A 27,876-nucleotide genomic window follows, 5' to 3' on the forward strand; every position below is an offset into this window, starting at 1 on the left:
AAGGAGCTGTGATGCTGTGCCCCCCCTCCTGCCCCATCCCCTTGCCCTGCAGCCCCCATCACCCTACCTGGTCCCTGCGTGCTCTGGTTGGGCTGCTGCTGGTCGTGTAAGCTCTGGCTGTCCACCGAGATGCCGCTGTCACTGTGCAGCTTCTCCCCCTCTGGGGAAGGCGTCTGGTTCACAGGGCGGTTGTTGGCTCCCTGTTTGTTCTGCTTGCAGCTGTTCCACCTGCACAGAGAATAGCAGTGGCATGGTGGTCACTGTTCCCCTGATCAGCATCCCTCTGCTTGCACCTTTCCTTTTGGGAGTGGATCCATTGCTTTGTGCCCTGCTTGAGAGCATTTTCCCAAGGTGAGGTTTTTCTTTCATGAAACTTCTGGTTCAACCTCTGCAGCAGATGCATCAGGTTAAGCCAGCTTTGCTTTTGCAGATGCCCAGCTCCTAAGCTTTGCAATGGACCAGGACCAAGCTCCTTTCTGCACGGACCCACACACGTGTGCCTGTGCTCCTGGGGCACGTAGGGTTGCATGCAGAACCCTACGTGCATCGCTGCACCCACGTGAAGGCACAGCTGTGGCTTCTGCCTTTGGGTGGTCACACCCATGCCTTCACAGCTGTACTGTTGCCTTCTCATGGTCCATCCATGTGATGATTTGTGCCCTCTGGAGCTGGAGAGGGGCCACCACTGAGCCCAGCATAGTGGCAGGGACCGGGATGGATGAGATTGAGGCTCATATTTGGGACACATGGAGCTGAGCAGATGCATGAGCCCTGGGATGCAGAAGGGATGCAAGGGGGGACTGACCCCCCTCGTGGTGCCCCCAGAGATGCACAAAGAGCAGCCAAGCCAGTCCTGACCTGCATGGGGCCAGGTGCATGCCCTGGGATGAGCTGCTGAGTGTGATCGGATACGATGTGCCAGAGCAGGGGGGGGGCTGAGCAGGGGATGTTTGTGATAAGGGTGTGGGAAGGCACGGCTTGCACCCCCATCCTGCTGCAATCTTCCCTTTCACCCCCTCAGCTGCATTTGTTTGGCATTTCAGCTCCTGCCCTCCCTCATTTTGCAGCACTTTTGGTGAGTGCTCCAAACTTAAAGCAGGGGGCACATCCTGCTTCCCACTACCTTAATCCCTTCCACTGGACACATCCCCACAGCTCTGCCCCAGCACTTTACCTTTTGAAGGCAATATAAGCCACCAGCCCCACCACCACGGCTGCCAGGATGGAGCAGTACACAGGGATGAGGTTATCGGCGGTGCCACGGCTCACGACAGGCTGTGAGCTGCTCATGATGGTGGTGACAGTGCCTGCCAGGGTGCTGGCCATCCCCTCAGTGTTGAAGGGGTCCCTGGTGATTGGCTCGGGGCTGTCGGAACCTGCCAGGGATGGGGTGTGAGTTGTCCAGCGTGGATGGAGGTCTGGCAGGAGGGAAAAGCAATGGACAAGAGTCAGCACCTTGTTCCCACACTTATCCTTGCAACCACCTCATCCCCAAGAACCCAGGAAGAACTGAAGCTGTTCTTTGCTCCAAATGGTGCCTGATAGTGGCTGTGGTGCTGGGATGTAGCTTTGAAGGCTTTCCTTTCCTTGCACTGGGTTTTCTCAAGTCTTCCCAGCAGGGGAAAACAGTGTCTCCTGTTGTTTATGGGTATCAAGCCCAGCGCAAGCAGCGTTTATCCCCTCTGAAGATTTGTACCCAGAAAAAAAAGCAGCTCTTTTCTCAGCTATGAAAACCTATTGGTGAGCCCTGAGCTCCTGTCTCTGGTCCCAGAGAGCTGATGTTGGACGTGGTCCCTGAGATGCATCCCCAGCTGCTTCCCATCTACCCCACATGAAGGCAGAGCAGCTGCAGTTCACAAGAAGCCACATCTGCCTGTGTTCATCTGCTGCCAGCAGCACCAGAGCCAGGATCCAGATCCTGGGAGAGGGGAACCTCACTGATCCCCTTCCCCTGTCCCTTGCCTGCCAGGTATGCACTGCCAGCCCAGCTCCATTGTGGGAGTGACCCTGTTAACACCCATATACCCACATACAGATGTCTCATGGAGCAGATATATCTTGTCTTGCACCATGATATGTTCACCCATGGCTACCCAAACAGCCCCCTCAGTCCCTGCCTCCCCCAGCCCTACCCATGCCCTCCTCCAGGGGCTTCCTCTGTGCCCACTGTGAGCCCTGCAGGGCCATGTCCCTGCTCTGCTTCCTTGGGGCCATGCCCCAACAACCCCTCCAAGGCACAGCCCAATTCCTTCTCTCAGCAGAACCTATTCCTGCACAGAGACAGCAATACAGCCTCAATGCAACACCCAACCCAACACCCGATTTGGTTCTTGCAGCCTCTGCTCTTGCACTCTGAACCCTCCAACTCCACCACAGTGCATGGGTCAAGCTGTGCTCTGTCTGTCCCAGGGTGGGAAAAAAGCCGTGGCATCTCCCAGTGCCACCCCCTGAGCTGGACCCCTCTGCCCTTTCAGAGCATCGCTCGGCATGGCTGCATCCGGCGGGGCCCCACTGGCAGCTAACAAAGCTCACCCTGTGCTCCTTGACTTATGGCTCCATTTACTCGACCCCGCCAAGGGATCAGCCAAAGGGAGCTGCGCTGGCCGCCGCCTCGCGCTGTGAATCAGTAGCGGATGGGACAAAGCCCCTTTCTCTGTCACTGCACTCAGGGCAGGGAATTGCACTGCTGCTGCTGCCAAGGAACAACCAAGGAAGAACAACCCAGCGCCAGCACCCCCTGAGGACCCCCAAGCAACCCCCACCAGAGGCTGGGGGCTGCACAGGGTGGAGAAGAGCTCTATTGAACAATGCAAACTCTCCTGCTGCTCCCCAGCTCTTTAGGAAGGCAGAAGCAGTTAATTCCCATGAGAAAGCCACGAGCTGTCAAATTCCCTTTTGATGAAGGCTCTGGCGGCTGCAAAAGCAGCATCAGAGCTGCTGAAACTCTTGGCTGAGCTCATTAGGAAGCTGCATAATGAAGTGCCCAAGGGGGCTTCAGCTGGACACTGGGTCCTCTCTTCTCCACCACCCCTGGGGATCTGCACCCCCATTGCAAAGGGGAAACTGTGGCACAGAGCGCTCCACCTGCTTGTGCTTGCACCATGAGACACAAAGAGCCCTGCTCTCCCTTAGGAGATAGAAAAGGCAGCATTACCTCTGCACTCAGCATCGGAGGTGGCCGTGCACTCCTTCACCATCACCTCGTTCTCCTCGCAGATGGTGCAGGGCAGGCAGGGATCCACAAAATTGGCCTCATCTGAGAAGGTGCCCTCAGGGCACTCCTCGCAGACGGTGTCCTGTGAGTCCCGACAGGGGAACATGAGGCCAAAGCCCACCTCACAGATGCTGCATTCCTTGCAGCTCCCACTCAGCTCATCCTGGAAGTAGCCATAGGCGCAGCGGCACACGGCGTCGTCTGACTCCACGCAGGGTGCAGACATGCTGTGCAGCCCCACGCACTGCGTGCAGGGCTTGCATGGTTCTGTGGCACTCACTGTGTCTGAGTAGGTCACACCTGGAGGGGGGACAGAGGGTGGGGTGAGGAAAGGGACAGGGGGATGTCCCCATCCCTGTTGGTCACAGTGAACACCAGAGTTGGCTTCACTGCTGCTCTCAGTTCCCATCCAGCCCAGGGATGTGCTCAGTGCCCATGTTCTCCAACAAGTCCTCATCCTTGAGCATCATCCCCATTCCCAATCTGTAGACATTCCCCATGGTCATGCTGGTACCCTACAGCCTACAAAAGCTTTCTCCTCTGCATCCTTCCTGGAGGGGTCTCTTGGGGCATCACTGCCCTGTGCCCCTTCCTTGGCCTTGCAGGAGGCCACTGAACACAGAAGGTGATGAGAACAGGAGGTTACAACACTAACTGCTGACTCCCTTGACCCTGAGGCTCCGGGCTCTCCTGTTTCACCTCTCAAGATTCACTTGGCCATGTAAATCAATCCCCTTCTGAAGCCCTCCAAGCTGCCCCCGCACCGCTGCCCTCCCCATCCCCAAGGTGCTTGGGGCTATGTTTATTTTATTTTTAACACAGGAAGCTGGGATTAGTGCCTGCCCTGCAGGACACAGCTGCTTTCCCTGCACCATGAGCTTCACAGCAGTTCCCCCATAGCCCACAATGCCAATTTCCCACCTCCTCTATAGAAAAGGTGTTGAGGGATCAAGTGCAACCCCTCTGCTAGCCCTGCTCCTTGGGAAGGGGAACCACTGGCACATCTGCCTTTAGATTAGAGGTGGCAATTTCCTCCAAGTGACAGTGGAGTTGTGTACACACCCTGTGTCAGCAAAACTTTCTGCTGTGGCCTCCCAGCATCTTTGGTGGCCTCCAGCTTCCCTGGGTGTCCCACAAGAGCCTGAGGATCCACCCAGGTCTACTCAGGAGCCTCACTTTTGGGACAGAGGTGAAAGAAGAGCCCTGAGACCCCAATGAAATGCTCCAAAGGACAAAGCGACGCACCCTAAAGGAAAGGGACAGAGCACTGAGGTGGCACAGGGCTGAGAACAGCTTCCCAGAGCCATTCTTCACTGTGGACAGCATCTTTCTACACCAACCTCCCCACACCTGAGCTACACCCCAAGTGTGCAAATGTGCCCAAACCAGCACATATAGGCAATGGCAAGGGTGCAGGGGCAGAGCTGCTCCGGGTCGGCTGTCAGCGTGCACAGCTCCCATTAACCTGGGCTCTTGGCTTGCATTATTCTGAATTATTGATAGACACCATTAGAGCAGGGAAGTGGCCAGGAAAGGCATACGGCTGAGTGGGCACATTTGCAGTGGCAGCAAGGTATCCGAGCTGAGCAATTACAGCTGAGATTCAAACAGGGCCCCCTCCCTCCTGCAGCAATGGAGGCTGGCGAAGGAGATAAATAAATCATGAGGCAGAAATCAGGAAGAAGAAAGGGGGAGTGGGAGGGGGGGCTGGTTGGCAAGGGGTAGAGGGAAGGAAGAAGGGAAATGATAATTAAAAAAGCAAGTGGCCATTTGGTCTGATGGAGGGAACATCGCCTCCAGGCTTTGGCAGGGGCGGTGCTTTGATAGTAGGAAATTTCTTGTGAAATGGTTTGAGCAGTGAGTTGAGAAGACAGTGAGTCGGGAAGAAGGCCAAGGCAAAGCCTCGGAGGCAGCCCAGGGTGGAGGTGGGGATGTCATGGCCAAGGGCTGCACCCTAATTCCTTCCTGCTGGCTCTGCTTGGCAATTGGGGCACTGTGTGGGAAGGCAATGCTCATACAGCATACATGGGGTCCCATGGAGAAGGGTAGGAGCAGCTCCACGAAAGATCCTGTCCCCATCCCGGTAGAGGCTGGCTATGGGATTTCCAAGCTTCCTCTCCCCCTAGAAATTCCATCCTCAGCTTAGAGGAAAGCTGGGAACCCTCCTGCATCACCTGCACCCCAGTGCTCACCCAGCATAAGCATCAGCATCCCCCTATCATAGCACCTAGCAGATAAGGGGATAAGTTCCTGCTGGCATTAACAATCTATGACCACAGCTGGGTCAGGGCTGAGGGTATAAAGCAGGTGAGTTTGCAGAGGAATTATCCCCATCTGTGGCTCTTTAAAATGAATGCTTATTTTTTTTCTCTCTTGGTGCAATGAGGGAGCCAGGTCATCTCCTCGGTGCTGCTTTCCATCAGTGGTAAGGGCTTGATCCTGTCCTGGGGTCTATGCTGTGCTGTTAGGACAGCCTTGCTGTGCAGTGGGGTGAGTTGAGGGAGGGTTGCTGTGTTTTGGAGGCCCATAGGCAAGAGATGAAAGGGTTACAAGGCATTTGGAGGGTTTAGAGGGGAAACAGAGGCATGGGTTGTGCAGGGAGCAGCAAAACCAAGCAAGGCATATGAAGTGCAATGCTGAGTGTTTGCTTCTGGCTTCTGTCATCCCTGTAGGGGTGTAGAAAGGAGCCCAGTGCTTTCCAGCTCGGCTCCCTGACCCAATAGATCTGGTGCTGCAAGAATGCAACTGTTGGGGTAGGGCAGAGCAAGCTGGGGTGCAAACCAGCACAGCAGCATTAACAAAGCTACCAACAGCCATCGCTTGACTGATTCACCCAGGTCCTGCTCTTCCCATAACCTCTGCATCCTCCAGGATGAGTAGAAACCCCCTTCATCTCCCACTTCCCAGAAAGGAGGTGGGAAGTAAACCATTTCCCAACCTGGAACTGAAGGGAGTTATAGGAAATGCTGCTCTGAGTAACTCTGGTGTGCAATGCAACCCTTCCATGCCCTCTGGATTTGCTGCCCTGTATCCTGGGAGCTGGGCTGGGGCCAGGAACAGCAAGCAAACCCGCCCCAAGGTTGCAGCCGGGGGGATGCAGCTCGGAGGGCAAGTGCTGCTCATTGATTTTGCAGAAAGGCAGAGGTATTTTTAGCACTGCTCTGTGCTGGTGCTGCTCAGGTTATAGGGCTTCTCCCCCCACCCCCTGCTCTCTGACTCTCTTTACTTCCCCTACAACGGTGCTCTGCCAATTCTGCCTTTCAAATCGGGGCTTGGCTGGCACAGATCCCCCTACAAATATTTGTCCCCAGGTCTTCAAAGAGCTTGCAGCAGTAAATTTGCAGGGTAGATCGTTTTCTGCCTATCATGGCATTGTTTAAGCAGTAATAGCTGGACCACTTCATCTGCAAGCATTTAACCAGCTCTGCACAAAGCTCCGACCGACGTTTATGAAGCATTTGACATAGGCAATGTGCCTGGAGTCGGCCAGCAGAAAGCTCCCTGCCTCTCTTGGGGACTCATGATTTGCTTCTCTCCCCTCCGACTTGCTTTTGTTTCGCAGCCTTTACAAGGTAAAAGTAGCAATAGTACAGGTGGCTCCTGAGATATGGCTGGGTTGGAGAGCAGTATGAAGAGAGGAAAATTTGGGAGGCAATTGCTAGCAAGGAGCTATTAATGCAATGGAGGAACTGGAAGGGGATCTGCAATAATGCCTAGCACCATTGGGTCCCCAAACAGGGAGAGCTGCTGGGATTTGCTGGGCAGGCTTTGGGGAACTGTTGGAAACAGTGCTGAGGTTTGAGGCTCTGTGCATTGGGAAGATGGAACTGAATGGCATAAGACAACAGATGTCCATAGGGTGGACCCAGGTGCCCACTGATGTTCCCCAAAAGCCCCATATATCACTACTCACTGTCCAGGCAGGGCTCGCAGACGGTCTGGTTGACCCCACAGGGCTGCACCACGCCCTCACCCAGGTTGCAGGCTTTGCAGCATTCACCGCTCGTCGTGTACATCTTGGTCAAGCACTTTTCCTTGGAGCCCCAGGTGGGTCCCTGGGAGAGAAAACAGCCCAGAGGTGACTCTTGTTATAGGAATTGCAATGATGGGCTGACAGAGATGCTGTATCCAGGGAGGGTTGTGCTGCAGGGTGGATACTCAATGTCTGGGATAAAGGGGGGCTGTGTGTTAGGTATAGGACTTGGGAGAAAGGGGAGATAAATGACTTCTCTATGCAAAAGCTCACTCATTTGCAAAGCTTCTACCAAATGCTACTGATCAAGGGAGGCAATGACAGCCCTTGGTCTGGGTTTGTGGGTCTTAGGGGGATGCTGGCTTTTCTGTAGGCTTACAGCATTATGTCCCCATCACAGGAGCTGTTCCCTCTACTGATGCTGTGCTGTTCTGAGCAACTCAGCCCTCCCCTGCTTGCGAAAAGCTGCCAGTCCCAGTGAAGGGTTCAGAGGGCTGAGGTCCCAATTCTGCACTGGGATCAGAAATCAGACCCCTCGGTGGAAATGAAGACTTTGACAGGAGCACAGAGAGCTTCAGCTGTCTGACAGGAGTAAGTGTACTAACTTATAAAACCTGTCATCACATATGGAAGCAATAAATGTGCCATGAGCAGTGCGGTTAGAACCTCTGCGCATCCACTTTGTAGCTTAGGGAGAAGCGATGGCCATTCCCCAGAGCACTCCTTGGCCAGGGGTGATGTGTGGGGCTGGCTTTGCTCCTCCTGCTTACAAGTCTGGAGGGTCCCGAAGTTCCTGGTGTGGCAGCTGGGATGAGTTTGTATGGAAAGAGGATGGGGCAGATGGTGTCGGGACAGATGGTGCTGTTGGGCTGCTGAATGAGGCAGTGAGGAGGCAGAGCAGTGCTCAGAACTGGGGCCACCCGAAGGGACAGCAACAGCAGCTGCTGTGACCATCCAGGGTCAGTGTGTGCTCACACTCGGGTCCACTGTGCTCGATGGGAAGGCTGCTGTCGGGGATGGGCTCCTTTCGTGGGGGGGGAACCGTCCCTTTGCCACCAAGTTAAGGCTGATTTTGGAGGGGAAGAAACTCTCCAGGAGGCGGAGGAGCTCCACGTCCCCGTTCATCTGGCCGCCTCGTCAGCCCCTTTGGCCGCCGCTCTGCACAATGCGGTGTTATGAACTCATAGACGCATCAACCGGCATCAGCCGGCCCGGCCAGAGAGACAATGGAGCGCCAATTATAGGCATCTGAATGACAAAGTGCTCCAATTACCCTTCTCTTGGAAGCGTGCGTTCTCCTTCTGCGCTGCTTTGCCAGCCCGTGTTGGCACCCAGCCCCAGCTACACGGGTGGGATGCTTGGCACGGAGAGACCCTCCCAACACCCCCCCAAACAACAGCTTGGAAATAGGAGTGGGGGGGAGCAAAAAGGGCTCTCTTTGCAATAGGGACGGCTCCAGGCAGCAGCGATGCGCGTGGCAGAGAGTGGGGCTGGAGCTCTCCATTCTGCTTCCTTTTCCCCAGCACCTGCAGCATGTTCTCCTGCTCGGGAGGGTTTGGGGAAGAGGGGAGCATCTGAACTTGGCTATAAATAGTGTTGGGAAGGCCGGAGCGGTGCAGCTGGGGCCGCAGCAGCAAGCTCTCCCACGCCGCCCGCGCCTGAGGCAGCTGCAAAGCAAAACCCACAGGGACAGAACCCGGTTACGCTGTTTCCTCTGTGCCAAACCGGACCCCCCCGACCTCCCCTAGTTGTCCAACACTCCACGGTCCCCTCCCCGTAGGGTTGTCCTACCCTCCGTGTTTCTAAATGATGCGGAAAACGCACCTTCCAGCCCCAGATGCTGCAACCCCCCCCCCCAAACCTCCCCGCCTACGTTTCCCTTTCTACATCTCAAGCGCTGAAACATCCATAAAGATTAACACGCTTATAAGAGGGGCACATGGTCTGCATTAGCCCGCTGAAATGTGCATGTTATTAACACAACTCCCGTTGACAAAGCCACAGGTATTAACACCATAAAGCATTTTGACAGCTGGACTGGGGTTGGGGAGGGGGGAGGAGAGGGGAGGGCACGGGGGTAAGCGCTGAGGGTGCGAGCAACACCTTTGAAAGCTTTTAATTGCTTTTGGAGTCGTTTTGGTGTTCCCTTGCCCTACAGGGGGTGGCCTTGAAGGAAGATGTGCGCAGCTCAGCACCATCATCACCCAAACACTGGCACGGAAAGCTGCGCTGCTCTGAAACGGGGAACGGCAGCAATGCTTCAGCTGGAGACGGGCCCAGCGGCAAGCCTGGATCCGAACGGCCCGCAAGGCTGACAGACGGGTTCTGTGTATTTTGGCGGAGCAACCTGTCTAGAAAAGGCTGAAGATCCGCATCCCAGCACTCCCCAAACTTTGGGCAGTGGGAGAGTCACGTCTGAGCCGTGTGGGTCCCACAGGGCTCTGCCTCCTCCCCTGGCTCTCTCAGGCTGAGCAGTGCAGGTAAGGAGCCGTAATGGGGTGCTGGGGGTACAGCCCACAGCTGTGAGTGCACATTTGGACCTGCCCCGCTTGGGGCTCAGAGGAACAGCAGGTTTCCAACTACCCCAGATCTCTATGGGGCTGGGTGGGCTTGGCAGGTGCAACCCTAAGGGCAGCCCAGACCTGTGGGGTTAGCTGTGGGAAATGGGGGACACCAAACCCAACTTGGAGCCATGAGCCACCCACACCATTCTCCCCCTCAGTCTCTACATGAGCCTGCCCTACAGCGTCCTGCTGCCCACTGAGCCCTCTGGGACCCCACACATCCTCCAGCAGCAAAAGCCCCATTTCTGCCCCAGGTGGCTCAGTGCGTCCCCTTATCCCCTGCTCTGGGACTCTCCTTCTTCCCTGGTTTCCCTTGCTCTGAAGTTTTGTCTCCAGCGCAGGCTGAGGCTGTGCCCATCCCTGGGGCTTTGCCCTTCGTGCTGGGCAGTGAGTTTGGAGCCAGGAAGGGAAGGTCTGTGGGAGTCTTTGAAGGTGTGGGGTTCAGGAGGTGGGGGCACAGAGGTGGGGCTGCTTTATTCCCATAACCTCCTATGGAGAAAAGGGAAGGCAGAGCCCAGCTCGGTGTCAGCGGGACATGAGGGGCTGAGCGAGAAATCCCTACGGTGTTCCCCCCACCACTCACATCACCACTCCTCTCCCTATGCACCCAAACCTTCTGGGACCCTCCATCCCCATACAATTGACACTCCCACTCCCGATACCCCCGGGACCCACCGAGCAGAACCCCACAGTCCCATGGTACCCCTCCATCCCAGCGGGACCGGGACAGTCCGTGCTGTCCATGCCCATTCCCCTCTGTGTCCGCCCCCTCCCCCCGGCTTAGCCCTCAGCCCCTCACTCACCGCCGGCAGCAGGAGCAGCAGCAGCGGTACGAACCCGGCCATGGTGCTCCGGGGCCACCTCGCATCCCCCGGGCTGCCCTCCCTCTGCCGCCCGCCGTCTCGGCAGCACCAGAAAAGGGCTGCAAGTCCCTCCTCCTCCTCCTCTCCGCCCCCGGAGCATCACGGCGAGCAGCCGAGCCAGCACCCTCCTCTGTCGGCACACAAAGCCCGGACCCCTCCCCAGCACCCACCGCCCACCCACGAAACGTTTTCGGGTGCGTTTGGTCTCAATCCAGCCGACCCCTCCACCCTCCAATGATTCTCGTCCGTCTGTCCCCACACACTCTTCCCTGTCGTCTGTCTGTCTGCCTGTCCGTCTCTCACACACCCACGTCCATCCGTCTCCGCACACCTCGCTCCAGCCCTTCACCAGCACCGTCCTCATGATGGGTGAGCAAATGGGTTCGTTAATTATAAGAACAGAGCGAGGCTCCGGGCTGTAGCTGGGATGGGGTGACCAGATCCCTTTGGCTGCACGGCCAAGGGATGGCATCCCACAGGTAACATCCCCAGGACTCAAACCCCAACTCAACACTGTCACAGCAATCCCGGTGACAAAGAGAATTTCCCTTTGTCACCGCAGGAGAGGCTGCAATGCACAAAGCCACCTGCTCCTGTTTGTATTTCCACCCACAGGTGTATAATAACACATTGACATCCTTCCTGTCCTACAGCCCCAACGTGTGCTGCTCCCCAGTGCTTCCACTCCATCACAGAGCTGTTCTGTCCCCATCCTGCCCAGCCCCAGCCCCGTGGTTATGAACTCAAGCTGCGTGTCAGGGAGTGGAGCTGGAAATGTCATGGCCTTTCCCCAGCTCAGTTTGGCTCCTGCCTTGGTGTGTCAGCACCAAAAACGCTCTTTGTGAGGTTTGTTGGAAAAAATATGCAGCGAGTTTTGTGTGGCTTTGGTGAGAAGGTTTGCTGGAGGCTGCCCAGAAATGCTGGCGCCGGGGTTGGGAGGGATGAAGGATTCCTTCGCCCCCTGCTTACGTCATTCTGCCCCCAGTGCTTTCACCTAGCATAGGATGGAGCAGTGGTGTCTGTGGGTCTGTCTCTGTCACCCTGCTGCTGTCCATCTCTCAGCTTTACTGTGCTGGGATCACGATGTTGTCCTGTTGGCAGACACAAGCTGGATTCCTTCCTGAGCAGCGAGCTCCTAACCTTAATGACTCTATGAGTATATGATCTGTGATGCTTGTATGGCTGGCAGCTCCTGTAGGCGGCTTTGAGGAAAGTCCCTCTTTAAATAAGATTAACCCAAAGCCAAAGCTGCTGTTTGTTCTCCAATGAGGCAATGTGGGAACACATGTGAGCCACATGGTGGTGGGTTCAGGGCCAGGTGGGGACAGGGCAGCGTGCACAGAGACTGGATGTGGGGATGGGATGGGATGGGATGGGATGGGATGGGATGGGATGGCTGCCACCCACCATGAGCCAATAATCCCTCACCCTTTTCAGTGCTTGGATGATTGGCAATGGGGCAAAGCTGCTTGTGGACATCTGGCAGAGCTGGACACAGCTGGGGGAGCAGCTTGGGTCTTATGACACCAATTGCCTTTGCTGGTCTGCTGCAATGAGCAAGGAGGGGGGGGAAGCTGAGCTGCTGCCATGGGCCCATTTCATCCATCCCTCCACCCCAGGATGTGGCCTTTCCCTGTGGGATGCACCTCCAGGCTGCAACACTCCCCTGGAGGGGGATGTGAAAGAGCAACTCCCCCAAGCCCCAGTGCAGAGCTCGGGTGTTTTATGATGCTCTGACACCACCACGAGTGTCACCCCAAGAACAACCTCACCGCAGTGACGCAAAGCAGAGACGGACGGACAGAGACGGCCGCTCAGATGGGCTGCATCTGCACGGGGCTGGGCAGGCAGCCAGCACAAGTAAGTGGAAACTGCTGCTCCATCCCAACCCGCGTGGCTCCTTTGGTGAAGGCACTCCTTGTGCTTTACATTTACCCCCACATCATGCTTTTTTTTCTCTCCCAGAAAGGTTGTGGCCCTTTCCTGGCTCTGTGCAATGACAAAATGCCTCTTAAAAGTCAGCTGTCACCTCTCAGAATTAAAACCAAAAGCTCTGGGCTTGCATTTGCTCAAGGAGCATCCTCAGGGCTGCCGGCAGAGCACAGCATTGCCTGCAACCCTGCAACTCCCAACCCCAACCATGAGGTCTCCCCACACTCAACCAGCTCCATGTGCCACAGCACAGCCAGCCATGCCAAGGGGCAACTCCTGGCCATTGAGGGGGGTCCAAAGTTGTGGTTCAGTGATGCTCAAGTTCCTCCTGAGCCACAGGGAGATGATGCTGCAATGGCACCATGCTGGCCTCCAGGAATGCTGGAGCAGGTTGGGGAATGGAGAACAGCTCATCTGCCTGTAAAGAGAAAAGGGGTTTCTGGCTTTTCTGCTGGCTTCTGACCCCGTTTTGTGCTGGGGAGTCATATACATGGGATTCACTGCCTGGGGGAGCACTTTGAGGCTCCTGGGGCTGAGTGGGCTCATCCTTGTTTGTGAATGGAAGCAGCAAGGAATGGGGCTGAGAGCAGAGGTGAGGAGGAAGCAGAGAGGGCTCCTGAGGGGAAGCATCATTCCTGGGAGAGACAGCTGTGCCCCATGCCCCTTCCCTCCCCCTCCTCATTGGAGCAGGGTGGTTTAATTAACAAAAGCCTAATTACAGCTTGGCAAAACACTGCATCCAGTCCCTCCCAAGGACACAGAGCCCGTCTCGCTCTATCCTTATCTTCCTTCAGGCTCACCCAGGTCTGTTCCCATGCGCTTTGCAAGGACCAAAGATCTCCAAGGGATGTTTTCCCACCCTCCCACCGCTCCACAAGGACTCCTGAAAATAGCACAAACTTATAAGTTCAGTGCAAATTCCTGCCTTCAAACTCTTGTATTAAAAAGCATTGGTAATTACTCTCCCAACAAAGACAACAACACAGCAATGCCATGTTATAAATAATGATGTATAAATAATATACATTTGGAAAATAACACCGTGATGCCCCAGGGTTGAGAGAGTAAATAAAGGGCTGCAGAGAAAAGCACTGATGGGATGTGGTGCTGCAGTGTTATGGAGTGGGCTCTCAGGGCTGGCAATAGGGCTGGGGTCTGTGCTGTGCTGTGTACCATGATGAGGGCTAAAGACACCTCTGGAGAGAAGGAAGGGAGAAGAGATGAGCAGAAGCTGAGGGCCCCCTCTGATTCTCCATTCAGTCAATGGGATTTGGGCATGTAAAAGCTTTTAGGGCTCAAGCACAGCGGGTTGCTCACTCCCATCCCCTGCTCGGTGCTGCTGCAGCTCCAAACCCATCTGCTCTGCACCAAGGGGGTGGTTGGGAGTGATGGGGTGAACGGATCCATCCCCAGCTGTGGTTTAGGGACTGCTGATCATTGCCCTTGGTGAGGTGCAGGAGCACTGGGTGGCTGCAGGCTTGGGCAGCAGCATTTTACCATTCAGGGGAAAACTGCTCTCCTGATTTAGAAAGCCAGGGAGGGACTGTCCACAATACCTCCCCCTTTCTCCTTACTTGGGGGTTACACGCAGGCTGCAGAATGTATGGGGTGCTGTAAAGCCCAGAGCCTGTGCTGGGCAGGCAGTTATTCCCATTGAATGGGACTCAGGTGGTGATTTTGGGGTTGACTTCACCTATTCAGCCATTCCCACTCAGGCTGGGGGTAAAAGATCTCTTTGTAGTGCTGCACCCATCGGTGTTGTGGTACAGATGGGAACCACACAGAGATCAGTGCTGGGGGTGGTGCACAACAGTGAGGAGAGTGGAGCTCTCTTCCCTGCTGCTGTGCTTTGATTTGGGCTCCTGAGTGGAGATTTTGACTCTTGGGTGTCCTCAATGATGGTGTGTAACTATGGGGTTGATGGGGGTGTGTTTGGGTGTCTGTCATGGGGCAAAGACTCTGAGCACCCCAAATGCAGGGCTCTGAGCCAGGCGGGGTCACATCCCACCCATAAGGGAAGGCAACAGAGGGATGTAACATTCCCCAAACTCACACAAACCTGATTTCCATTACTATCAAAGTGTCCCAACCTGGTTTTTATTACCTTCCTTGATTTCCATGCCTGTAATTTCTCCTAATGCCTCTCTCCAACTGTTCCCCTGCTCTTTTTCAGCTGTTAATCTCCAGCTCCAAGCTCTCCTTTCCTTCCTTTTCCCAGTCCTTTCTATGCCATCCATCACTGTGTGCAGGGAGGGGGGGGCGGTTACAGTGCTGCAGGGACGAACCTCGGGTTCCTTATAAGGACAGCCCAAAGGAATCTCCCATCAGCCGAGCCCACACTGTCCAGGAAACTCAATCCTTCCTCGGGATGGAGCGATGGCAAACTCATGAGATGGTAAAAATAGAGCCGTGGTTTTCCTCCCTGAGAAAGCAAAGCAGTCGTGCACGATTTACAATAACACTCAGAGCCAGGCAGGGGGCGAGGGGGGAGAAAATCACTCCTCGTGGCGCATATAATAAAGGACATAAATATGTCTGCAGCAGCAACATTATCAATATTTTTCTGCTTAAGTTATGGATTAGTTCCACATGCCAGGGGCAGGGCTGGCTTTCTTCTCACCAGCCTGGCTTTTGGGAACTGATTGATTCACTTTTGTTGCTGATGGATCAAGAATTCTGCTATTAGGAGGAAATGAACGTCAAATCCTTCATGGCATCGATGAGGATGGAGCAGGGCAGGCTGGAGGAGCAGAATGAGGCAGGATGGGGCTTCTTTCCCTTTCCCTCTTCTCCTTCTTTCCTACTCTCCTCCTCTCCTTTCCTTCCTTTTCCTTCTCCTTCTCTTCTTATTTCCTTCCCCTTCCTTCCCTTCTCCCATCCCCTTTCCCTTCCCCTTCCACATCCCCCTACTTCATTTCAAAGCAGATCTTTCTTTTAATTCCTTCTATCCTTAGACTATTATAGAATGCTTTCCAAGCTGTTGAGCAGCTTGCACATAGCCCAGACAGGATCCAGGGGCATTTTTGCCCCCCTCTTCCCATCTCCTATCATCACAATGAGCCAAATTCAAAACATTGCTACATTGCTTACTCTGCTGTGCCCCAGTTTCCCCACATATAAAGCAGTGGAGCTGATCCCTGCCTCTCACAGGTATTTGGGAAGCCAAACTGCTTCCTTGCCACGTGCTCAGCGATGCTGGCACTGGGTTTATTACTCGGTAAAACTAGAACTGCCAGTCCACAGCTCAGAGTGTTTTGTGCTCTGCCATTCACAGGGCTGTTGTCTGTCTCCATATCAAAGTACAGTGCCATGGGGACAGGGACATGCAGCAACCCTACCCACCTCACACTCACCCACTTTGCCTTCCCTCATCCAAAAACCCAGCAAGCCTCCAGGCAGCAAAGCTGACCCACGGAGAGCACTGACAGCACTGTGCTGCTGCTCCTTCCTTCTTGCAGCTGTCAGGAAGCAGCCCAGACATCCACCTGGGGCTGTTATTCCCATTTTTCTCCCTTTGCTGCTGCACTCAGGATCCCACCCCACTGTGCCCACCTGCACATCCCCACCCCAACCCTCTCCCAGCAGCAAAATCCATCACCCTGCCCACCCTGCTGCCCATCTCTCATCCTGCATCGTGGGTCGCTGGCCCCATATGGCATTAAATTCACTTTGTTTCCCATTTCTCCCTGCTCTGTGTGTTTCCTCTGAGCTTTCCTCAAATCTGGGATGTGAGTTCCCTTCATGCAGGGCTGCAGCTCACTCCTTTCTCCCAATATCAGGACTAAGTGGGATGCAGCAGCTGGGAGCATCACACACAGCATTCCAGCTCCTCCAAGTACCGCTGTGATGGGAGCATTGCAGCATCCTTCACCTTGCCAGGCTTTCTCCAATCCTTTAATTAGGATAATAAACTCCATCAGATTACAGATTCCTAATGAACTCAGCCAAAGCACTGCATGTGATGGATGCTGCCCTGTCATAAAATCTCATGGATGCAGGGCTAGCCTACAAGGAGCTCAGGTATAATATATGCACACATGTAATTAATGTGGTTTCTCCCTTTCCACTCACTCACAGTGCACAGGACTGGAAGGGGAACACAGAGTGCCCTTGGTATCAGGCAGTCCCTGTGCCCTGTGGTTTTGATTAAAATGCAAAACAGCCAGTGGAAAACAAAGAGATCCATGGAGCTGGGTTTGTTTAACAGGGATAATGATGCTGTTGGTGATGTCAGCTAACTGGGGGGTCTCGAGTGACCCCCGACGGCCCCATTCCTCTGATTGCTGTGTGGTTCCTCTGGACCTGTCCCGCTGATGGATGAGCCCTTCCCATTGCCTTCAGCAAGGGCAAAAGGTGATGTCTGTGCCTCCCCCTGAGATTTGGGGTGACTTTGGGGTTTTTTGGAGCCAGGCTGGGATCTATAAGGTGGGGGGAAGCTCTGGCTGTGGAGTCTCTCCAGCCCCAAACTTGCTTTTCGTCGGTGCCCTACAGAGCTCATTGTTGAGGGTTGACCTTGGTTAATTCGGAGGTTCACACTTCAATTTGATTCCTATCAGAGATAGTGCAAAGGATAAACCATAAAGGATGGAAGCAGAGATTGCAAATGAAGCCCCGAGCTGATGCTGAGAGGTACTATCCCTATGGCAACTGATTTCAAGACCCCATCTGCAGCACCTGCACCATTCATCTCCTTTTGTGTGCATCTGTGCACAAAAGTGGGACAGGGAACCCCCCAGAAAGGATGTATGGGAGCTGGGGGGGGGCTTTGAGGGGTGGAGGGAAAGGGGGGTGTTATCCTGCAGAGTGGTGGGGGCCCATCTGTGACCCCCTCCCCCCACATATTGAGGTGTCAGATGGTCAGATCCCAGACCCCCTAATGCTTCCTTCCACCTCCATCATCCCCAGGTTTGGGGAGCAACTTGGGGAGCTTTCAGTCTTTGTGTCACCTGGTGGAGACCCCTCTCCATGCTTTCTCCTCCAATTAGGAAAGGTGCTGGGGTCTGTCATAGCCCCCACCCAGTGATCTCAGATGGGAATCCCCACAACACAGTCCAGCTGGGCTGAATGAAGGGCTTGATGGTGGGTGGGTGAGGATATTGCTCTAGGTAGAAAAGCAGAACTTGTGCTGCTTATGGGTGAGTTTTCACAGTATTATTGGGATGCTGCCCCTGCTTGAGCTTTCTAGAAAGCCTACAGGCTCTATCTTTTTGCAAGCACTGCAAGTTGGAGGCCCAGTGCGGCCGTGGCCTTTCCCAGGGCTCGGCTGGGTGCATTAAACAGCAGTGGTGTGGTTGGGGGAAATGCATTTCCATCCATCTCCCTGCAGGAGAGGGGCTCTGATTAACGCCTGGCAGCGAAACGCTCATCACGGTGAGGAGAGTAATGGGGAGAGGGGCTCCTTCCAGGCTCATCGCTATTCCTGCAGGGAATAAATCGCTGAGGAGAATTAATGCTAAGGGAGGGGGTGGGAAGAGGGGGGTGAAGGATGTGGGCAAATGCATCTGCTCCTCCTGGATGGTGTCCCAAGGTGGGAGGGTGAAGCCCTGGGGCTATCGTGGGTTGTCCTTGGGGAAACATCACCCTGGAGTGAGACCTCTCCATATCTCATTCTTATAGGATCTGGCAAAATTAAGCCCATAAATAAGGAAGGTGTGGGCTGAGCTGCAGTAGAAGAGCTCAGGGCACTGATGAGGAGCTGGAATGGATGGGACAGCAGCTCTTGGTCCCATGGTGCTGAGCCTGGCACTGAGTCGGCCCCAGCCTCCACGCATCTCCAGAGCATCTTCCCAGCAGTTCTGATTGAATCAGAAGGGAGCTAATTTCCCAGTCTGCTGAGATGATGAGCTAAACTAATTGCTGCCTTCATTCCTTATGCAAATCAGCCAGCCGCTGGCTCGTGCTAACAAAGCCTGCAGCATCTGCAGGGAGCGGGGCTGCGTGAGTTGATTGCTGCTGACCCAGCGCTGTGCCTGCTGCCTTTATGGCATCCACATAGATCCCAGCCCCATCCCCTCCGGCACCGTGCACAGAGTCAGCCTCTGCCCCTTCAGCGTTATGGTCTCAATCACATTGTGGGTTTTTTTGTTTGGTTAAATGAACTCTTTTTGCAGTGGGTTATGACTTAGCAGCTGTCTGCCGGGCGGTCTGCAAACTCAAACCGGAGCCAAGGAAGGAAAGTGTACGTTGTGCTCTGGAAATCAGGTGAGAGCTTTAGAAAGGTCAGATGAATGAAGATCAATTGTCTCAGAGTAATCTGATTGGGATGAGCAGCGCTGTCTGCGGGAGATGCAGCTCTCCCTCAGACCTGCAGGAATTCTCCAAGTAAACAACGCTGAGGACAGAGAGGAAATTGGTAAATGCAATTTTATCCCGGCTTCTAGAAAGGTTTTAATGAGGTCCGTGACAAGGGATGGAAATGCAGCTGCCGTGGGTTGGATGTTTGCAACAGTGACCTGGGCAAGGAGAAAATCCACCAGGGAGGAGCAGTGCCCATTTAATGCTAAACCTTCATGGGAACTCCCCAGCTGCAGGTGTTGGGATGCCTCAACGAGGTCCCTCTGCCCCACACTGCTGCAGGATGCTTTAACATCTTAATAAATCGAAGGCGGTTTGCTTTGAGAGCCGAGCAGCCCGATGCTCGCTGGAGCCGGGCAGGAGGCACAGGATGCCGGGCTGCAGACTCCCCCGGGAGCTTCGAGACATGCTGAGAGCAAACAAACCATTACGGCGGCTGCTGTCGCCAAAACTCTCCCCTGTGTTCTCTCTGCCGCGTTCAAACAGCACAACAAACACACACGTGTCGGCAGCTCGTGCTCGGCTGGGGGTTGTGCTTGGAGTATTGGGGGTCGGGGGTGAATTTGTGCTGGAATGGGTTGAAGTGGGTGGAGGAGGATGTGACTGAGGATGGAGCAAGGCAGGGGTGAACTTTGGGGTTGGGTGTTTGGAGAAGTTCAAGGTTCCTTCCAACCCATTCTATTCTCTGGAGGTCGGAGCATCCCTTGTGTTGATGCAAGGAGTCAAACCAAAGCACCGGTTAGTTTTCTGGCACTTGGAGTATTAGAGCAGCTCGGGGTGGGGTTGGGGGGGCTCTATCTGACACCTCCTAGAGGTGGCTCAGCCCCCCCAACCCCCACATCCCCAGTGGCTGGGGGTGCACAGATCCCTTACTCTGCCCTCTGGATGCCTCTGAAGTCCTGTGCAGCCCCAGATGGACAAGGGATGGACCCGGAACCCTGCTGAAACCTGAGCTGAAGCTGCTGGCAGTGATGGATGGGCTGGGGGCAGGCGGCTGCTTCTGAACCTCTCCTTGTTGTAAAAGCATTACGGCTCCCTGGCTAATAAAGAGAGGGATTTGCTGAAGCTGCTCAAGGTCCCATTTTCTCTGGAACCCATTTCCATGGCATGAATCACCAAGAGGAATGAACTCAATTAGTTCAGACAGAAGCATGAGATAAATCAGGGTCCCATTAGAAAACCCTGAGGTTAATTTATGGCCCTGAGCAGCACCGGCTGTCTCCCTTCTTTCTTCCCCATAAGCGATCTGCTTCAGAGCGAGCCAAGAGCAAGGTGGGATCGCTGTTATCTTTCCCTGCCATGGGAGATGCACAGGAGCTATTCAACCAGCTCAGCCCTTTGCTTTGACCAGATGACCCAGATCTGCCAGAGAAGCTCTTTTTTTTATTTCACAGGGAGCATTCATTCATTCTCTTGTTCATTCATTCATTGAGTGCTTCCTGCAAAGGGATGCTCGGAAGAAAGCAGGAGCCTTCCAAGAAATCTGGGCTGGCATTTCCTTTGCAGCAGCCTGGATGCTGGAGTTTTGCCCCATTGCTACGTAAAGGAGTTACAAGGGGGTGCATCCTGCTCTCCCTACTCCTCTCTTTGGATGATTAGATCCTTGTTAGAAGGAGGGGTGCTGCTGAGCTCTGGGAGGAAGCAATGAGCACAAGTCTGGTCTCTGCCCCTCCTGTAAGCCCTGAACCTGAAGCTGGGAGCTTGGTGAGTGCAGTGAAGCTGCACTTTTACAGCAGGAACCAGACCAAGATGCTCCTATGAATAATGCAGATGCTCTGGTCTCCTTCCAGTCAATGGAGAGGGACAGGAATCTTCCGAGGACAATTTATAACTTAGAATGAATCATTGCCAAGGATGAAAGAGGCATCTCCATCCCTGGCTGAGGGATCTGTGTGCAGCCAACAGCCCAGGGCAGGCACCAAAGCTGGCTGCTCCTTGCACACCCCTTTCCTTTGGGAACAGCAGTGGGCTTCCTTAGAGGTGATCATCCAGGTGGGCACAGTGCCTGCTTGCTTTGGGTGCAGTGGTGCTCATGGGCTGCAGCCTCTTGCCATGACACTGGTTCTTGTCTGGATGGATGGAGCAGAGCCCAGTGCAGAAACACTCTCAGCTTGTTCAGGGACAGCCTTAGAACTGCACTGTTACATCCCAGGGCTGAGCAGCTCCTGCTGCACAGGTGAATAATGAGAAGAACAACCAGAAAACTGCATTTCCTCCCCATTTGTTTCTGAGAGGTGTGGGATCACTTGAACACCAGGAAGCATTACCCTCAACTCAGCTGCTTAGATGTGGAGATTTCAGTTTGTTTTGGCTGGAGGTCTTTGCTGAGGATGGGAACACGATCCACTGTCACGTCCTTTCTCATCAGCTTGAGCACTTGGCTTGATTGTGCTGCATAAACAACTCAGCAGCTACTCCTTGCTCCAAATTTCTGAAATATCCCTTGTTTCCTTTCTGTCTGATGCTTGTTTAACCAGCCGGAGCTTGGAAAGCTTTTAATGATCTTTTGTACAGCCTCCCCTGTGTCAAAGCTGGGTCGTGGTTTGCTGTCCTGTATCTTCTCACAGCAGTTTTCCCTGGGACATCCCTGGGAGTTGATCCAGGATTGAGGAGCATCTTTCATCTCCCGTCACTGGTGTGGTCTGACAGAGGTGGGCATGGAGATGGGGGCAGGAGCTTCCCTTTGGCTCCTGCATCCCACTCCACATCCAGCATTCTTACCCATATCCAGCATCCTGCTCTATGCCCTGCCAGAAACAGCAGCCGTGTTGAGATGCAAACCAGCTGATGGCAGCCTGTGCTGGGCAGCTCAGCTCAGAAACTGCATTAATTGTGGGAAGCAGTGGCTGCAGGGCACAGACAGAGGAGCTGGAGGCAGTGATTGATCCGTCTGCTGTGGTGTTATGGGGCCCTTCCATGAGCCCAGGCAGGCTCTGACAGCACTCTGCTGCAGGACAGCAATGCCTGCACCATGCAGGATGGGTGACAGCACCCTGACAGCACTCAGGTCTTTGGGAGGGGCAGCTGAGATGCGATGCTGCACAGCTCAGCACCGAGTCCTGCTGATGCTCTCCTGAGAAACTCCCATGAAATCTGTATTTCCAGCACCTACTGGGGACATCAAAACTCAACAAAACCATCCTGCCTGCTTTTATTTTTTCCCCCTTTTGAATTTAATTTACAAAAGAAAAGGAAAAAAAGAAAAAAGAGCCATGCACCCTCGCAGTTCCCATCTGCTCAATAGAAAGCAGTTCTGGCACGTTCCCCTCCAGGCAGCCATCCCTACGGTGCTCCATCCCCATGGCCATACAACCCCAGTGCCACACAGGGACCAGCCTTCACCCCTTCCGCATTCACAAGCTCCAAGGGCATCAAAGCTGCCATAAAACAGAAAACCTTGGGAAAAGAACTCTCCCATTAACACGTCCCCAGAGTAACCAGAGCCAGCCATGGCTCACTGGGGCTCTCCATCACGGCAAATTAATGCACGCTACCAGGATAATGTTGCAGAGTTTGGGGCAATCTGCTGCTAACAGAGTTTCCCAAAGATATTAAGGGCTTGAAGGGATTTGGGTAAAAGCAGCAGCTTTGCTCTATTCTTTTCCATACAGAGCATCCCTTCCCCTGCAGCTGCCTGTGGCAAGAACTCAGCTCACCCCAACCATCCACATGTTCTCTGGGCAGTGGGTTGCATGCAGGAAGGAGGTGCTAACTCCAACACACCATCTCAATCAGACCCTCAAATATCCCCATCTCTGCCCAACCCTCTGTCAAGCAGTGTTGGGAACGGCCACAAGCTCAATATTTATTAACCATCATAAAAGATCCATTCTGAGGCCCCAGGGAGCAAAGCTGCTGCAGCACAGACTTCCGAGCCACTGCCTGGGGATGTGACCCCATGTCAAGGGGCTTTGCATGGAGTGGGGACATTGGGATGCTGATGGCCCTTAATGCTGCCTAGTGTGTCCCTGGAGCACCCAGTCATCCTGGTAGGGTTTGGCCATCCTGTGGGTTCTTTCCCTTCTGATTCTACTTCCCTCACCTGCTTGGTGAGGGGGAGAGCAGAGGTCCTCCCCATCAATCTGCTTAACTGGCAGAGAGCACGAGGCTTAATTGAATTCAATGATTTAAGGATTTCCCTTCTGCTGCGGAGGTGCTGAACAGAATCACAGAATCACAGAATCACAGAATCACAGAATCACCCGGGTTGGAAGGGACCTCAAGGATCATGTAGCTCCAACCCCCCTGCCTAGCAGGGCCACCAAACATACACATTTACTAGATCAGGTTGACCACGTCCCAGCTTCAGAGCAAGGGGTTTCTGATCCCCACCATGCTGTCACCCATCCTGAGCACCTTCACGGATAATTAATCCTTCATCCGAGCAATAAAAGAATACTTTCTCCCTGTTTTCCTTCCCTTTTGCAAATCAATTCCAGGCACCGGGAACAGCAGCCCTGAGCTCTGCAATACTCTGCTCCTCCAGGTCCGGGACATCGAGCAATGGATTCTGCACTCCCAGCTCCTCTCATTGGCTCTGCCATTAGCCCAGCAGATTGCTCAATTAGCAGCAATTTGAAAACTGAGCTCGGACCTTAATGCAGAGCTCTGGGCTAATTGCGGGGTAATGAACTCCAGCCGGGTTGGCTCCCAGTGCCTGCCAGCTCTTGCTCTGAGGGATTTTGGCCATGGGTGCAAGCTGCTCCTGGAACCGACTCCACTCCCCAAGAAGTGCTTCAATGATGGAGGGCTGTATACCAAAATGGATGTACACCAAAATGCCTCTGCTGGGGGCTGTGCAGCAGCTGAGCCCCCACTCAGGGTCCTGTACATACAGGTGGCACAACCCAAGCTCACCCCCAGCATCACAGCCTCCCCTTGCCTTGCCCATCTCCAGCACAGACGTTGATCTCCTGCTGCTGTCTCCAGAGGATCTGAGAGATTCAGGCTCTCCCGAGACCCTTGCAGGGCTCTGCCTCCCTTTACACCGTCCCTTGGGACCCATTCAGCCCTGGAAAGTCTGGCTACAATAAACTTCAAAGCTTCCACCATGCACAGCCATTAGCCAAAGTGTTTTTTTCATCTCCGTTTCATGCTCGGATTCATTATTTCTGCTCCCTGCTGCCAGGGCTCCCCCCCCCCCCGAGAAGCTGCCAAGGGGCAGGGCTGGGGGGCTGGGGGCTCCCTGCCATGGGGCAAGGCTTGCCATGAAGAGCACAGATCTGATTTTCAGCTCTGCAGAAAGCAAAGCAAAAAATGGGGGGGTACTGAGCATGATGCATCCTCTGTGCAAGGAATTATCCTGCAAATGAGAGCACAGAGGGGAAGCAATGGGGAAGGTGCCTTCTCTGGAGCTGGATGAGAGCTCTGCAGATCCCATATGGGGCCAGATCCCTCCCTGCTTTGGGGTCAGCTCAGCTTCTGGTGGAAGATTCAAGGACATGAACTGCCACAGGGCTGAAGGACAGAGCCGGGGGCTGCCCAGCGGATGTCCCCCAGCCCCAGGCAGACAAAGAGCCTTTTAGAGGGCTCAGCCGAATGGGATGAAAATGCTCATAATTGGCTTTCTCAGCATCTTTCTCTCTATGCTTTGTGATCTGAAAGAGCAGATGAGTTAAGGATGGGTTGAAACAGCCCCTGAGCTGCCTCTTTCCCAGTATCTGCAAATTAAACATGATGTGTGTCAGTGGGGAATTTGGGGAATCAATTGGCAGACGATTAAAGTGCATTGAGATCTGGGTGTATGGAGAAAGAAGCAGTAGAAAGCATTGGTCTCGGAGAGGTCCAGGTCGTTAGTGGTGCCGGGGAATGAAGATGCTGGGACAGAGCCATCAGGGAAGTAATGCCTGGGGACTGATGGAAAAGCATTTGGCAGAGAAAGCCCCAATCCTTTTAGAAGCTCGAGGAGTTAAAGGGGAGGGTTCAGGTGGTGTTTGGCTGGAACTCAAATGGCAACTGCCAAAATCCTCCTTCTGCCTCACCCTCGGTTGTGCCCAGAGCAAGGCATAAAGTCAAGCTGAAACTTCTTTGCTCTTGGAGAATCCCAGTCTCAAAACAGCCCATAAAATTCTATTGCACATTGCTGAGATGACCACTGCCAACATGAGCCCCAAGAGCCACTGTAGAACCCAAGCCAGGGGTCATGGCAGCAGCATAGGATACATAGCATAGAATACCCTCAGTAAGAAGGGACTCATAGAGATCATCAGATCCAACTCCCATCCCCAGCACGAGGCCTCGCTGCCATTTGGGGACCAGGCAGTGACTCACGGTCCCATGGTTGCTGCGGTCCCCCCCCGGGGCGCCAGCACTCTGCCCGCGGGACAAAGGCAGCCCAGCCTGACCTCAGCAGGCATTTTGGGGAGGTTTCTTTTCACATCTGCTTCCACAAAGCATTGGATTGTTTCCTTCGGCGATAGCATTTCTGCCTCCTACAAAGGAAGGGACAGAGGGGGGAGGCTCTTCTCCAGGGACTCCTGACAAGTGACAGGAGTGGCCCTTGTGTCCATCACCTCCCAGCTGCTGTGGAATGGATCCAGCCCTGTGTTGGCTGTGGGGTGCTCAAAGGGGATGCATAGAGGATGCTCTTCTGGTCCTGCATCCCCTGGAAAGTGCAACATTTCAGGGCTCCAGCACAGCACTCCCTGCCCTGTCCCTCTTGGGGGATGCAGGCTCGAAGGGATGAAGCGACATTGGCAGAGCTGGGGAACAGCACTGGGGAAGAAGGGAATAAAAAGCACACAAATGGATTGCACACACACATGCACACGTGTCACCGCAGCGGGAGGCGATCAATGAGGCCACTGGGAACAGCCCAGCGGGACCGGGGTCACGCAGACAACAGCAAGCACCTGGGACTAATTGCACTAAATAAATGAGCAATTAAGGATATTACAGGAAGACTAAAACATCCCAGACCTCTCCCTGACCCCCTCGTTGTTCCCCTGGAAACAGCCGGAGCTCTGCCTGGTTGCTGACAGTGGGATGGGGGCTTCGGGACCCTCCCCCCCCCCAAGTTGTGAACCTGCTCGTAGGCCAGGGGAGCACGGCAGGGCGGGCAGCTGCTTATAATGGGGTGAGAATAAGTGCTATTGTGTGAGTGACTGGCATAGAGAGACAGGGCAGGGTTTGTCCCTGTTCAGGAAGAGCCCAGCACAGGAGGATTCCAGCTGCTCTGCGCAGTGGGTGGAATGTGGTGGTCCTGGTTTGAAAGCAGAAGGTTAGACTGAGAGCTTTGCCCTCCTCAAAGCCTGGCCACATCTCCAAACAGAGATTCTGCTCTCTTAGTTTTGCTTTCAATACATCAGGAACTGCTCCTGACCTTCTAGCACACCCTCATCCCCAACAAAGCTGCTTCCACCACACAAAAATAGACCCCAGAAGGGGACCCAGGGCTTCTTCCCCACCTCTTTGCCCACCCTCATGCCTGTGCTAGCGCAGGGCGGCTCCCTGCAGTGCTCCCTGTAACACAGGGGCAAAAATGGAGATGCTTTTAGAGCCCCTCAGCAATGGAGTGGGGGCAGAGTGCAGCCATCAGTGAATATAATGGGAATGGCAGAACAGCAATACATTGATCTATGTATGGGTGGGTGCAGTCCTTTGGGGAGGGCAGCAGATGGATGGGGGAAGAGATGATGTCAAAAGGGAAAACAAAGGGTATTGCTGCTTGGGATACGAGCACCTGTGTGCATCTTCAGGTGAGGATGACCGTGCTGAGCTTTGGGAAGAGGAAAAACTTCTCATTATGCTCCTCATCATGTGGTAGGGAATTAACAAGCAGTTAATGAGCTAATGAGGAGGAGAGTTCAGCCCCTCCTGGGGCTGTAAGCATGGGGTGTGATTGGGGTGGTGTATGGCCCTCATTTTTAGGTTTGCACAGCTCTGAGCATCATAGAAGCCTTTGTCTGCAGTGCTGCAATCTTCACCAGCAGGAGATAAGGAGCAAAAGCTGATGTACGGCTGAGGCTTCAGGTAGGTGAGTCTGTGGGATGGGTGCTGGGGGGGGTTCCATCCAGGCTGGGTTTTTCCTGCCCCTCTCCCCCTCCCAGATCCCCTTTGCTCACTGAGCACATGCTCAGCCAATAGTCCATTTGTTGGGAAGGAAATAAAAACGTATCCAATTAAAAAGCTGGTAGCCACAATGAGAAGAGGGTCAGTGGTTCACTGCTAATGCAAGCAGATTTTGTTCTGATTCATTAAGTCATTAACTCCCTTTTAATTGGAACTCCTTTATGGGGAATGCGTTTTACCTTTACAGAGAAAATGGGAATTAAGCAATGGAATAAATCCTGCTTGTAGCACATTGTGCTGCTGGGGAGCCCGGTACCTGCTGCTGGGAGCATTGCTGGAGGCTCAGGGTCACATCCTGTGTTCCAGTATCAGGATCTGCAGCAGACCCCAAAGAACAGCCCTGTGGGGTATGAGGAATGAATAGAAAGGGGGGATGTGGATGGGGCTCCATCCCTTCCCCTTCTCTGTTTTTCTCATCCAAGGTTGGGGGGGTGAAGGAGCTGGGGAATGGCTGGGTGGTGTGAGGAAGTAGCTGGGGAATGGTTGGATGGTGTGGGGAACATAACAGGGCTGTTGGTTTTGAGGGTCAAAACGTTCCCTTGCTCAGCCCCAGCTTCCTTGGGCTGCTGGCTGGCAATTAGCAGCCATTACAGCCTCGCTGGGAGCAGCACTGGGATTAATGCAGCTGCTTTTAGTCTGCTGCTCTCTGCCACCGAGGAGGAAACTTTGTTAAGCAGTGATAAGCATCGAGAGCGGCATCCAGGCCAGCAGAGCCAGCCTGGCCCTGGTGCCCGCGGCTCTGCCGGACTCTGAGAAGCCCAATGTTCTCAATTCCAGCTGCATGGGTGGCTGCTACAAGTGGTTTCACCCCCATAATGTTGCCTGTTGGGATGAGGTATAATCACAGCTTCCTCCAAACCCTTCAGGATTTTCCAACCTCAGACTCAGCACAGCTGTGCCAGGCGGGTTTGCTTCCCCAGGGTGAGTCAGGTGAAGCTGCCCAAATGAAAGACAGGCTCAATTTTA

At 54.1% G+C, this 27,876-nt stretch overlaps 1 protein-coding gene and 1 long non-coding RNA gene across 2 annotated transcripts in view; one reads left to right on the forward strand and one right to left on the reverse strand.

Annotated features, from left to right (window-relative positions):
* Positions 1–10,640, reverse strand: part of NGFR (nerve growth factor receptor) — a 13,575-nt gene extending 2,935 nt beyond the window's left edge. Inside the window, exons 1-5 of the mRNA XM_015885942.3 lie at positions 10,555–10,640; positions 7,128–7,269; positions 3,155–3,514; positions 1,175–1,418; positions 68–228 (exon numbers count right to left, since the gene is read on the reverse strand). Of these exons, the coding sequence (XP_015741428.2) occupies positions 68–228; positions 1,175–1,418; positions 3,155–3,514; positions 7,128–7,269; positions 10,555–10,596 (949 nt within the window). The 5' untranslated portion in view covers positions 10,597–10,640. The remainder of the gene's footprint in view (positions 1–67; positions 229–1,174; positions 1,419–3,154; positions 3,515–7,127; positions 7,270–10,554) is intronic.
* LOC107325257 (uncharacterized) lies at positions 7,264–16,017 on the forward strand. The gene is made up of 5 exons (XR_014940752.1): positions 7,264–7,778; positions 9,346–9,667; positions 11,268–11,460; positions 12,234–12,474; positions 13,341–16,017. It is a non-coding gene; the product is annotated as an uncharacterized LOC107325257 (long non-coding RNA).
* Positions 16,018–27,876: the final 11,859 nt, after the last annotated feature.

The sequence above is a fragment of the Coturnix japonica genome, unplaced genomic scaffold (assembly GCF_054131305.1).
Source record: "Coturnix japonica strain WE unplaced genomic scaffold, WE-NBRP24 Scf049, whole genome shotgun sequence".
NCBI lineage: Eukaryota > Metazoa > Chordata > Aves > Galliformes > Phasianidae > Coturnix > Coturnix japonica.